This window comes from Scomber japonicus, chromosome 23, assembly GCF_027409825.1.
Source record: "Scomber japonicus isolate fScoJap1 chromosome 23, fScoJap1.pri, whole genome shotgun sequence".
Taxonomy (NCBI): domain Eukaryota; kingdom Metazoa; phylum Chordata; class Actinopteri; order Scombriformes; family Scombridae; genus Scomber; species Scomber japonicus.
In genome coordinates, this window is record NC_070600.1 from 10,567,294 (window position 1) to 10,580,936 (window position 13,643).

Consider the following 13,643-nt stretch of genomic DNA (forward strand, 5'->3'; position numbering starts at 1 on the left):
AAACACTGATACCAATACTGAATCAAAGAATCACATAATAAAGTAGACCTTTTTTTACACACCAGGCACCCCTGTAGTGTTCTCGTGCAGTGTGTCAAAACTCTGACTAAACACCAAGTTAAACCATCGCCAATGAAGACAGAGTCGTAGTAAGGTCAACCATTTACTGTCACACCTCTTCATTAACATGCTGGTGAAAACTGTGAACAAACCATACAAAATATTCAGTATCCGTGTTTTTAACTAAATATGACATTGCACGACCATAAACATAGATTTACATCACTGTATGCACTTTAAGTAGAAGTTAAAATGTCTACTAGCATGTTTCTTAGCTTGTAAATAAATGTAAATAAACTAATTTTTAACCACTTATCAAATCTACTTTTTATCAAAACATTACTATTTATCTCTTTTTAACATTCTAAACATTAAATAAATGAACTTACGGCATTGCTTCTATGATGCTTTTAGCGGACAGAGACAGATTAAATTCAGAGCATGCATAAGATGTCTGCCATGCTTTTCTGAGCAACCAGGGAGTGAACATAAACAGGAAATGAGCTATCAGGAAGTGACTTGACAGGATGTGAAGTCATCAGTAATCAAATATCAAAATAAGTCTTTCTTAAAGACAAGTTAAACTTAAGAGAAGATGTCAATACATTGTTTTAACTGAAACAAACACAAATAATCATTCAAAGGAGAAATTTGTAAGAAATAAAAGAATGCCTTAGAGGCAGCACACTCCCCGTCTGGCCTGCATGAGGCCACTTAAACTTAAAAACTTAAGGGAGTCCATAACATCAATCTCTATCTCAGTCTTTAGGCAGAAGTAAAACAACTTCTGCCGCTGGCCTTAGAAAGGCTTTGCCTTGGTCAGTTGTCTTCACCTGGACCTTTCTTACATAACCATCGTTCCCGGGGAATGTTGCAATGATCATAGCCATGGGCCAGCAGTTACGAGTGGTCTGCTTGTCCCTAAGGAGAACGAGATCTCCAACTTGAAGGTTTCTGCGTGGTACTGTCCACCTTTGCCTTTGTTGCAGAGAAGGTAAGTATTCTCGGCTCCAACGGGTCCAAAACTGGTTAGCCAGTGCCTGCACTTGTCTCCATTGTTTTGAATAAAGGTCTTTATCAGTAAAGTCTCCAGGAGGAGGTGGAACTCCTGATTTCTGTGTCAGGAGCATCGACGGTGAGAGGATGAAAGGTTGTTGCGGGTCTGCAGACACAGGTAGGAGTGGACGTGCGTTCAAGATAGCCGTGACCTCCGCCATCAATGTGCAGAGCACCTCGTGGGTTAGGCGAATCTTTTGCTGCAAGAACATTGAATCAAGGATTCTTCTGGCAACACCAATCATGCGCTCCCATGAGCCTCCCATGTGGGAGGCATGTGGCGGGTTGAAGTCCCAGATGCATCCCTGTTCACTAAGGTACTTCTGCACCGTTTTGTCCATCCCCAGCTCCTTGCAAGCTCCAACAAAGTTGGTCCCACAATCAGATTGAAGCTTCTTTGCAGGGCCTCTAAGTGCGAAAAAGCGCCTTAGAGCGTTTATGCAGCCGGATGCATCCATTGACTCAATCACTTCAATGTGAGCAGCTCTGGAACTTAGACAGCTGAACATAATGGCCCACCGCTTGCTCTCTACTTGTCCTCCTCTGGTGCGTCTGGCAGTAATGGACCAAGGCCCAAAGACATCAAGCCCCACATATGTGAAAGGAGGGCAAGTTTTGAGTCGTTCAGGTGGTAGGTCAGCCATATGTTGCTCTTCCAGCTTCCCACGCAGTTTCCGGCAGGTTATGCATTTGTGGAGAACTGAATTGATTAGCCTTTTGCCACCCAAGATCCACAGTCCTGCCGCCCTGACTGCTCCCTCGGTCAGGTGACGACCCTGGTGTTCCACCCGCCCATGGTGATGTCGTATGAGCAGTAGGGAGATGTGGCTATCTTTGGACAAGATTACAGGGTTCTTTTCCACAGGTGTAAGGTGGGAATGCTTTAGTCGGCCTCCGACACAAATTAGTCCATCCTCCAAGAATGGGCTGAGTTTTCGCAAGGGGCTGTCTTTGGGTACCACTTTGCCAGCTTGAAGGGCTGACACTTCTTTTGCAAAGGCCGCCCTCTGTGCTGCTTTCAGGATAACATCCTTTGCTTGGTTCATTTCATCCACAGTGCGTGGCAAGTAACACTTATGCCATCCTCTGCATGTGCCGTTTTGGTTTGAATTTTTGTAGGACCTTGCCATGTGGATAAGAAATGCCACTCCTCTCACTAGAGAGTTGAAGGTGGAAAAATGTTGAAAGCGATCAGAGGTCAGTACGCATTCTTCCAGGTAAGTAGTGCAGGTCTGCACCTGTGGTCGAATTTCTGAGTCATTTTCAGGTTCAATGAGCTCAAAGTTCTCAGTGGTTCGTGTGGCCTCTGCCGATAGTTGACGTAGAAATGAAGGTCCTGTGAACCAAGAACTCAGTCCAAGGTGGGACGAAGGTAAGGACCTCGAGGCGTGGTCTGCTGGGTTTTCATCTGTGCGTACATAATGCCATTGTTCTGGTTTGGAGGATTGACGGATACGTTGCACTCTATTGTGGACATATGTATAGAAACGTTTTGTCTCGTTACAGATATACCCGAGCACCACTTTACTGTCCGTATAAAACCTGACAGAGTCCAAATTAAGATCTAGTTCTTCTCTGATGAGATCTGCCATCTCCACGGCAAGAACAGCAGCGCAGAGCTCGAGCCGTGGGATGGTAGGCTCAGATTGGGGTGCCAGCTTGGCCTTGCCCATAACAAACCCCACTTCGACCTTGCTTTCTTCCTGAACTACTTTCAAATAAGCCACAGCACCAACCGCCATGGTTGAGGCATCTGAGAATACACACAATTCTGTGTGCACTGCTTTGCGAAGTGAGGTTTGTGTGTATGTGCGAGGCACATGAAGCTGTTTTAAGTCTTGGAGAGAATCTCTCCACGCTTCCCACTTCTTCAGCTTGTCTTCTGGAAGGGGAGCATCCCATTCAGATGGTTGAGAGGCCAGTTCCCTGAGAAGGGCTCTTCCCTGGATTGTGACAGGTGCCAGTAGACCTAGGGGGTCAAAGACACTGTTGACAGTAGATAGGACTCCACGTCTAGTAAATGGTTTACTAGCAGTTGATGTTGCGTAGGTAAATGTGTCTGATGTGATCTCCCAGAGTAAGCCTAAGCTCCGCTGTGTGGGTGCCGTTTCTCCATTGAAATCTAGGTCTTTGATGACTGGAACACAATCCTCTGGCGGGAAAGCTTCAGTCACTGCCTGACAGTTTGACACAAATTTGTGCAAGCGGAGGTTCGACTCGGCGAGTGAGGCTTGTGTACGCTGGAGTAGGTCAATAGCCTCTATCTCTGATGGCAAAGATATCAAGCCGTCATCCACATAAAAGTGCCTTTTGACAAACTTCACTGTGTCAGCACCATGCTTCTGGGCACCTTCTTCAATGGCTCTTCGCAGTCCATAGATGGCAACAGCAGGAGATGGGGCATTGCCAAAAACGTGGACCTTCATTTGGTACTCGATAACTGGCTTACTGAGGTCATTGTCCTGGTGCCACAAAAATCGGAGGAAGTTGCGGTGGTTTTCTTGCACCAAAAAGCAGTGGAACATCTGCTGGATGTCCGCCAGGATTGCAACTCTCTCCTTCCTGAAGCGTAGGAGGACTCCAAGGAGAGAGTTATTAAGATCAGGGCCCGTGAGAAGTGTGTCATTAAGAGAGACACCAGAGTACTGGGCACTGGAATCAAAAACTACCCTGATTTGGTTGGGCTTTTGTGGGTGATATACCCCAAATGACGGGAGATACCAGCACTCTTCGTCTTGATCCAGTGGCGGTGCTACCTCTGCATGACCATTAGTGAAGATCTTCTCCATAAATGGTACATACTGGTCCTGCATCTCAGGTTTCCTCTTGAAGTTTCGTTGCAGAGATGCAAACCGCTTGACCGCCAGCCCTCTGTTATTTGGCAAGCGCTGACGTGGCTCTTTGAACGGTAAGGGGGCAACCCAATTGTTGGCGTCATCTCTGTAGACACTTGTGTCCATTATTTTTAGGAAGAGGATGTCTTCTATTGATGGAGCAGGCTTATTGTCATGCTCATTCTGGCTGAACACTGTCCTTCCCAGCAACCTCTCTGGTGATTTACCAGGCCTGTTAAAGCTTGGTGGAGTTTCCTTGACGTGCATAAAGCTCGTACAAGGTTGAAAAATGGAGTGACGGCCACTATCCAGCACATGTGTCTTGTATGAGTTAACTGTCGGCTTATGTACGTTACCCAAGCACACCTCTCCTATCACTACCCAGCCCAGATCCAGACGTTGGGCAAAGGGAGCATCATGTGGTCCATTTATCTGTTGTCTGACCTTGTGTGCTCTGAGCACATCTCTTCCAAGTAGCAGAAGTATTTCTGCTTCTGGGTCCAGTTCTGGAATATGTCTGGCTATGTGATGAAGATGAGGCTGGTGCAAAACTGCGCTGGGTGTAGGGATCTCCGCCCGATTGTTCGGGATCTCAAGACATTCAAGGAGCGATGGAAGAGAGATGAGAACGTTGCCATCCAGTGACTCGATCTGGAATCCTTCTGCTTTCTTGCCATATGTTTCTATGATGCCAGAGCATGTTCTCAGATGGTACGAGAACGGTGTACTCTCCACGCCGAACAGTTCAAAAAATTCTGGTCTGGCTAAGGACCGATTGCTCTGGTCGTCAAGAATTACATAGGCTTTGATGGCTTTGTTCTTAAAACCCTTGGGATAGATCTTTGTGAGGCAGATCTTAGAGCATGAGCGACCCCATTGACCTAGACCACAAACTTCAGTGCAGCTTGTTGTAATATCGGTCACATTATCTTCTCTCTCCCCGCCATTGTCTTGTGGCGGTGGAGAAGCCATGACAGATTGAGGTGATGGGCCAGGATGCATGGCTGCATCATGATTGGTGCTGTCACATTCAAAGCACTTCACAAAAAACTTGCAGTCTTTGGGGAGGTGAGTGGTTGAAGAACAGCACTTGAAACATATACCCTTCTCTTTTAGAAAGGCCTTCCTGTCTCCAAGGGATTTGTTTCTGAATGTCCTGCATCTTTTAAGTGGATGCGGTTTGAGGTGTAGTGGGCAGTTCTTGTTAGGGTCATTATTGGTTGTAGAAACATCGGTTTTGTGTACTGTGATGGGTTTGTTGCTGAAATTCCTCACAGTGAATTTTTCTGGTTTTGCGGGTGTTGCATTGCTGCTTTGATGAATGAAGCTAGGGTAATTTCGCTTCTTTGCCTCATAGCACACAAAGTCACAAAAATAATCAAAAGGAGGGAAGCGACCATGGTTGTCCTCTTTGTACCATGACCCAGATGACACCCACTTCTCCTGAAGCCCATAAGGGAGCTTTTCCACAATTGGTCCAATTCCACGAGAGGTATCTAGATACGATAGGCCCATGAGATATCCCTCCTCCTTGGCGCCTCGTATCTCCATGAGCAGATCTCCAAGTTCACGTAATTTAGTGTGATCCTTGGCTGAAATCTTAGGAAAGCTGTCCAACCGCTGAAACAGTGACTGTTCAATTATTTCAGGAGCGGCATAGCAGTCACGCAGTCTCTCCCATGCTTTGTCTAAGGCTCGTTTGGGATTGTTTACATGCACTGAACGTATGCGTCTCACCTGTTCGCTGGACTCTTTGCCTAACCATTTGGTCATGAGGTCCAATTCTTGGGTTGCTGTGAGATTAACTTCAGCCACTGCATTGGTGAATGAGGACTGCCATGCACGGAAGTTCTCTGGCCTATCGTCAAATTGGTACAGTCCTGACGTAACCAAATCTCGTCGTGCTAAATATTGTGCAAATGGATCTGGGAAAACGGATGTTCCAGCCGGAGGCATACCTTGGGGAGTATGGTACTGAGGTACGTTCATGAAGGGATTTTCCCCTTCTGCCTTAAACTTTGACTCAAGTCTGGTTGACTGAGGTAGGTTTGGTGCAGGTAGTTGAGTTTCGTTACCTTTTCCAGTCTTGGGCTTGTTGTTGATAGGTTGTGATCCTGTAATGTGTACAGTTGGTCGTGATGTCTTGAAGCTGTCTCGTGAACCCGCATTTACTGAGGGTTCAACCGGGGGAACCAGTAAGATTGGGGAGGGAGACTGATTCTGAAGCTGAATTTGAGATTCAACATAATCACTGGTGCGTCGCAGTCTGATCTCTTCTGATTCAGATTTTATATTTTCCATTACATCATGCATTTCTGCAGCATCTTCCCACACTTGTGCCTCTACCATAGCTGCATCTGCTTCTCGATGTAGGGTTAGCACTTCCAACTCTGTGTCTATCCTAGTGACTTCCAACTGATTTTGAGCATCTTTTGTTATCCTTTCTGCTTCTCTGGCAGCCTTTTCTAATTTCAGTTTAGCCTCTTGGCTAGCATATGATGCTCTCACCTTGGCAGCTTCTGCTTTAGCTCTAGCACGAGCCACGCTTGCCGCTGATGCCGATGTCTTGCTGCTTTTAGCACTAGATACAGATGACTTGTTGCTCGTTGCCATCTTGACCACTTCAAAACATCAAATGATGCCTTTTCACTGTAGTGTTCTCGTGCAGTGTGTCAAAACTCTGACTAAACACCAAGTTAAACCATCGCCAATGAAGACAGAGTCGTAGTAAGGTCAACCATTTACTGTCACACCTCTTCATTAACATGCTGGTGAAAACTGTGAACAAACCATACAAAATATTCAGTATCCGTGTTTTTAACTAAATATGACATTGCACGACCATAAACATAGATTTACATCACTGTATGCACTTTAAGTAGAAGTTAAAATGTCTACTAGCATGTTTCTTAGCTTGTAAATAAATGTAAATAAACTAATTTTTAACCACTTATCAAATCTACTTTTTATCAAAACATTACTATTTATCTCTTTTTAACATTCTAAACATTAAATAAATGAACTTACGGCATTGCTTCTATGATGCTTTTAGCGGACAGAGACAGATTAAATTCAGAGCATGCATAAGATGTCTGCCATGCTTTTCTGAGCAACCAGGGAGTGAACATAAACAGGAAATGAGCTATCAGGAAGTGACTTGACAGGATGTGAAGTCATCAGTAATCAAATATCAAAATAAGTCTTTCTTAAAGACAAGTTAAACTTAAGAGAAGATGTCAATACATTGTTTTAACTGAAACAAACACAAATAATCATTCAAAGGAGAAATTTGTAAGAAATAAAAGAATGCCTTAGAGGCAGCACAACCCCTTTAGCATCATTTTCGCCAATGTGTCCTGACCAAGCTATGTGATGAGTTAGGGGTGAGAACAAACTGTCAGTGTTATTCAGTTCTAGTCCTAGATAGTTACTGATAAGGGGACATATAAGCCAAAACAGATAATTACTGCTAACTGCTTGGTTTGTTGTTAAGAATAATGTGAAACTTTTCCCATGTTATCTTGCCAGTGTCATTATTTCTTCATTTACAGCCTCATAGAGCCACTAGCACGGTTGCTGACTCATGCTTTGGAATAAAGAAAAGGCCAAGATAAATCCAAGTCATTTAGTCAAATCTTTTGTTGTAATGTTTGCCAAAAAGGTCATAATTGTGCCAAAAGTGCTTTGAGCTTTTATTATTTGTGTAATTGTAGACTGAATGGGTTCTGCTGCTCTAAGGGACAGCTTTTTAGGGATTTGGAGTGCCTCACAGCCCCATTAGGACTATATATATTTGTTATCTAAACCATCCATCCCATTCAAACTCTCCCATTTTTCCCTTGTATTTAGTCACAGTCCGGTGTTATGCTGACTGAAACCTTCAGGAAAAAGTACTGCATTTGGACTGTTTCAGTATAACTCGTAACTGTTTTGCCATTTTTGTTCCTTTCATGTACAGAGTTAAACAGAGGCAAAGCTTTCAACCATTGTGCCTCACCAAATAGTAATTACATCCTCAGGGCCGATGTCTGGCCCAGAATCTGTTGCAGAGGGTAGTGAAACAAAGAGGGCATTAGATGTCTGACAATGGAGGGGGAAATTAGGTTTTGTGCCTAATGGGAGGAAAGCTAATTGTTCAGAATGAAACAAAAATTTAATTGGCAGGGAAATATAATGACTAGATGATTAGTTGTAGGGGTACTTTCAGTCACACATAGACACACACAATGGCACCACCTGTGCCTTCCATGAAACACCGTAACCTAATACGATTATTGAGTTGAATGCCTTGTAGTCATGAAGGATGAGGATTGATTTGGCTGATAGTTTTACATTCAGGGTTCAAAAGTGCACGTAAACCTGTATTTTTGTTCACATAAGCGTGTAGAATCAGCAGCACATATTGATGCCACTCACACAGGTCATCACATTACTGTGTTTGTTGACAGCGGATTAGATAAAGCAGACAAAGGCTTCCTGGACATATGCGTATCAACAAGCTCAAAAGCGGTCGATGTGTCAGAGTGTTTTATGGCCGTAATAACTCAGAGGGCATTTTCTACCGTAATTATGGGTGCAGTGGTAACGCATTAGGTTTGAAAGCAGAGCTGAGTAATCACAGTGAGTATCAGGCCCCTGGGCATGATGGCTTTTATAATGCATGTACTTGGTATGGTAAGTGACAAGTTTCAACCAAAGTAGTGACTGTCTTAGCTCAGCAGCTCCCTCAATACTGTATGGCTAGGACACAGGTTCATGTTTTTAGAGGCTCCAGTGATTTGACTTTTTATACTGTTATTTGGTGAGGACACAGCTCATGGTTTAAAAGCTCATCCATCAACATGTACTGTAAATGTCTTGTATTGGACAAGAATGAAATTGAAAGGAAAGTCAGTTTGAAAGGGCAGCTTTAAACTTTCAAATACAAAGTCCTTCTCTTTTATTAAAACCCAGGTAGTATCAAGGACAGGTGCAACAGACATCTATGCAAGGCTTTCTCTTTCTCTAAGTCACCATGTGATCCTTTTTCTTTCTCTGCCATTCAAATTGATATATTAAATGTGTATTGGCCATGGGTATTGACCAAACTATTTTGATAGCTGAGTGATCGTTTTTAAGGGCAAATTCTCTCATTTCAATTTGTCAAATATGAATAGCCTCTGGTTTATTACAGTAAACTGAATATCTTTGTTGGCCTGGGCAAAAGAAGACAATTGGGGATGTCAACCTTGGCATTGGGTAACAGTGATCAACATTTTAGCAGATGTATTGACATTTAATTGGATTGTCAGATTAACCGAAAATGAATTTAGTTGCAGCCTTTGCGACAAAGAAAATCGGCACATATATAATGAATAAAATATAAACTTCTATTTATGTACTTAAACATACTTCACACTCATGCTGTGTAGATGCTATTATAATTCATATATATTGCTTAGTCTCTTTTTTTTCTCCATGACTGTCCTCGTTCTCTTTCTCTCTCCATCTGAGGTTAACAAGCATTTAAGACTGAGAACCAACAACGATGTGGCCTAGCAGCAAACAACCCACAGTCTGTCTAAAAATAGTCATGCCATTTTCTCAACTCTCGCACTCACAACACCCTCCAGAGACGTCTGTCAGACTTTGAGCTGTCTCCACAATCTCACTTTTTTTCTTCACCATTTATTGGTAGCTCGGTTACATTAGCTATCATTAGCTTTTGAGTGGGTTTGTAGTGACCTTTAAGATGGCCGGTAAAAGTTAGCGCTGCAGATTAAGTGTTTGTTTGCTTTAACTCAGAAAAGTCTTATTTCGAATGTATCACTTTTTCTTAACAAGTAGAAACTGAATCATATTCTTCAAATGATTTCTGTTGAAACAAAAATCTTCAGTTACATGATTTTTACTGTCAGGGTCACATCTACCTTTGCGGACATCAAGATCATGTCCTCAGTATTTTTAGGAGAGAATTTAGGAGGCTTTTTAAACCACCTATACTTCTATGTTGGATGTGCTTTGCTTTTTAACAGGCTTTGCTATTAGGTTCCCATTTTGCCTCAGCACCCTGAGAAAAAATGTACACTCTCCATCCAATCAGGGGGTAGCACATGCACCGCACCTTCCCCTCCATAAAGGCCTCTGACAGCCATTGTTTGTCTCTATTTTCTAGTCAGCAACATTAAGATCTTCACTGCAAGTCTGTGCTCACCATCTGGCTTCACAGCGACAAGCTTGGTTTTCTCAGCATGTTGGATACCAAACTGTGTTCCTCCAATAATATCAATAATATCAATCTACTGCAATACTATGGAATAGACTGATATTATTGTGCTTACCAAACATACTCTTTCACTATTCATTTCTGAATTTCTCCCTATGAATGTGTGTTTTTTGGGGGGGGGGTTTCTGAATATCAGCACTACAAGTAAACAGTGCCTTTCATTTGATGTGTGCATTGCTCCCTTAATAGTAATAATAAAAAAGGAGAATAAAAAACAAGTCTACAGTCATGTAACACATGGTATATGTGGCTCTCCCCAATTGTTAGTGGGTTATATATCTGGGTACTGTCTCTCTGAAGGCACAAGTAAAGCAGAGTAAGGCTACACACACACACATTTGTGGGCATTTATATACAGTCAAATAGAAACAAAGACGTCTGGTTCACCTAGAAGCAACTGTCCCGATCTGTCCTGTATCAGGAGTCAGGACACTACTAGCAGAGCAGTACCACAAATGAGTCAGGAACAGGAAACAAACACAAACCTCAGGCTGTGGTTCTGACTAATTGCTGTGATCCTGCAGTCAGCTAAAATAACTATTGTTTGTTTCATCCAACAAAAAGCATCTGATGTCGACTTTCATTCAACCGCTCGTTCCCAACCATAGCTGTCCGACTGGGAAAGTGATTCATCTGAGGCTTGTAAAGAAATTTTAACTCACCATACTGGAAAAAGTGCTTATTAATAGCTGTAAATAAGCTAAGCAAAGCCTAAATTGGGACTCCGTCTGTATTTATCATACCCACCTAACGCTCCATTACCCTGTCCTTCCTCCTGCAGGGTGATTAATGCTGGTAAGAGCGCATTGAATGAGGACCAGGCATGTTGCGAGGTGGTAGTGGCGAGAAGGAGGCCAATGAGCTACTGCCCCCCCTCCACGCCCAGCAAGACCCCCACCGCCAAGAGACGCAACTCCCTGCCCAACGGAGAGGGCCTGGGGTTGCGCATGGAGTACGGCAAGCTGGGGGAGGTAAGAGAGAGTACACATGTACACACTCGATCACAGAGGTTATACAGTGCACATACATGATGCATTTAGAAACAGCTTTGCTCACAGACAAACACAGAGAGCAGTGATGTAACTAGCTTAGCCAACAGTTTCAGTGTACGTTCACACCAAGTACTGTATGTGAAATCTGGTCGTGGCACATTTAGAAAAATAAGTATAAAGAGTGAGGGTTTATGTCTAGCTTTTTTTTTTTTTTTATCAATGAATCGATTAATTAGTCTGTAAAATATCAGAAAATGTCCATCACAATCACCTAAAACCACATTTATGTCTTCAAGGTGAAAATATTATCAATTTAGTATCATTTCAGATAAAGATAAAGTTCAAAGCTCATGATCAGTCTAGCCATTAAAAAAATAAGGGATTTAATAAATAGTTTGGGACTGTATGAATAGGAATGGATATATTGCACGGGGGGAATTCCAGTAGCTGAAACATTCTCTCCCAACTTGATCATCTACCAAAAGAAAGAAAATAAATTGGGGCTGAGACACGTCGTCACCATTTGCGTCATTTGGGACAAAGGATATGAGTTCATTCAAATAACTTATTACAAAAGGTTACACCACCCATAGAAGCTGACATCATCCAGATATTAGAAAAATGTTTCTGAGTAGAAACACTGATACCAATACTGAATCAAAGAACTTGATCAGGTATCAGTGACAGTGGGCCAATCGTGTATCAGGTATTTGTTACAATGTCTTTACAAAGTTAGGAAAGAAATGTTTAAGTTCAAGCCCGAATCTTTTCCAAACAGGGAGGCCTACATCTTATTCACTAAACACTGGTACTGGTTTGGTTCAAAGCCCACGTATCAATATCGGTATTGGGACTGAAAAAGTCAGATCACTGCATCCCTAATTGTGAGTTCATGTGATTTCAGTTAATAAGTCCTGCTTTTGCTGTTTATACAGAACAGAGTGCATCTACCAAAAAATGAAATATTATATAATCTGACTTTTCTACTTTGCTTCAGACCAGTTGTGTTGTTTCAGCAGGAAATACAGCAGAGGACCACTGTTTGACAAAGACTGTTTATACAGATGTGTGAGAGACCTTCACAGCTTTCACACAGGAGATATGATGATTTATCCTGAGTCTCAGTCATGACTCACACTTACTACAACTTCCTCCCAGAGCCTTAGTCATTTATTTTGAATTTGGCTTCAAATGTCATTCTTCTCAACAAATAACATGTTTTATTTTTTTAAGCACAATTTTAAGCTGAATTTAGACCATTTTTTGTCTCCAGGCTGATTTATATCCGTCCGAAAACATTTAGATTTTTAGTCATATATTAGTCCAAGCTGCTTTTTTCCAGCTACACCCCCGCTCTTCCTGGAAAATACAACATTACTGCCAGTTTGTAACAGTCAGGATGGAAAATTGAATCCCTTTTGACGATTGATAAATGATGACCTTTTCCCACTGTAGGTCTGTTATGATGTTAAGACATGGGAAAGAGATTCCACCCATAAGTGACCAAACTGTTCCACAATATTACACATATGTGGTCGTATGTGTCTGAAAAAGTGTGAAACGTTTGGGTACGTGTCTTAAAAGATACAGTTGAACAGGTGAATTTGGCTTTACAATAAATAATGGTTGTGATCGTTGTGTTTAAATGTGATGAAGTTTATGAATTTTCTTTGTTGTTGTGTACTGTTACCACTTGATGTGAAATCAACATATGCATATTTTGTATATGTGTGTCTGCAGGACAGTGAGGGGCTGGTGTTTCACTACTGGGCGTTGTTTGACGGCCACGCCGGCTCAGGTGCAGCAGTTGTCGCCTCCCGTCTGCTGCAGCACCACATCGCCTGTCAGCTCCAGGCCGTCATCGAGATCCTGCGCAACCTGGCCTCTCTGCCCCCTACCATCATGGGAGAGGAGCCCGACAACAACCCCTACCTCCAAGGAAACACCCCAGGCCCTCACCGCTCACTGACTCGGGCCGCCTCGCTGCGGGGCGCGGCGGGTGCACCAGGCTCACCGTGCAACACACCGCCTCCTCCTCGTTTCTTCACTGAGAAGAAGATCCAGCATGAGAGCCTGGTGATAGGAGCCATAGAGAACGCCTTCAAAGAGATGGTGAGAGATAAGTGCTTTCAAATGTTCAGTCATTACCGAACATTTTTATGGCTCTGCATCAACGACAGCTGTGGCTAGAGGTATAATGTTTTCCGGCTGTCTGTCTGTCCGTCTTTCTATCCCATTCTCATGTGACTGTCTCTGGAAAACTTTGGGGGAATTTTTTCAAATTTGGCACAAACGTCTGATATGATAGCATTTGTAGCCTCATATCTACTGTCATGGCAACGACTTTGTGTACTGACAGAATCATCTTGATTGTCCAGGCATGTGAACACATACACGGAAAACACATAAATTCCATCAAAGTTTTCAATACAAATA

At 42.9% G+C, this 13,643-nt stretch overlaps 1 protein-coding gene across 1 annotated transcript in view; it reads left to right on the plus strand.

The window, feature by feature from the left end:
* LOC128353194 (protein phosphatase 1H-like) overlaps positions 1 to 13,643 on the plus strand; it is a 30,011-nt gene that overhangs the window by 5,664 nt on the left and 10,704 nt on the right. Inside the window, exons 2-3 of the mRNA XM_053313868.1 lie at positions 10,997 to 11,186; positions 12,948 to 13,319. Of these exons, the coding sequence (XP_053169843.1) occupies positions 10,997 to 11,186; positions 12,948 to 13,319 (562 nt within the window). The remainder of the gene's footprint in view (positions 1 to 10,996; positions 11,187 to 12,947; positions 13,320 to 13,643) is intronic.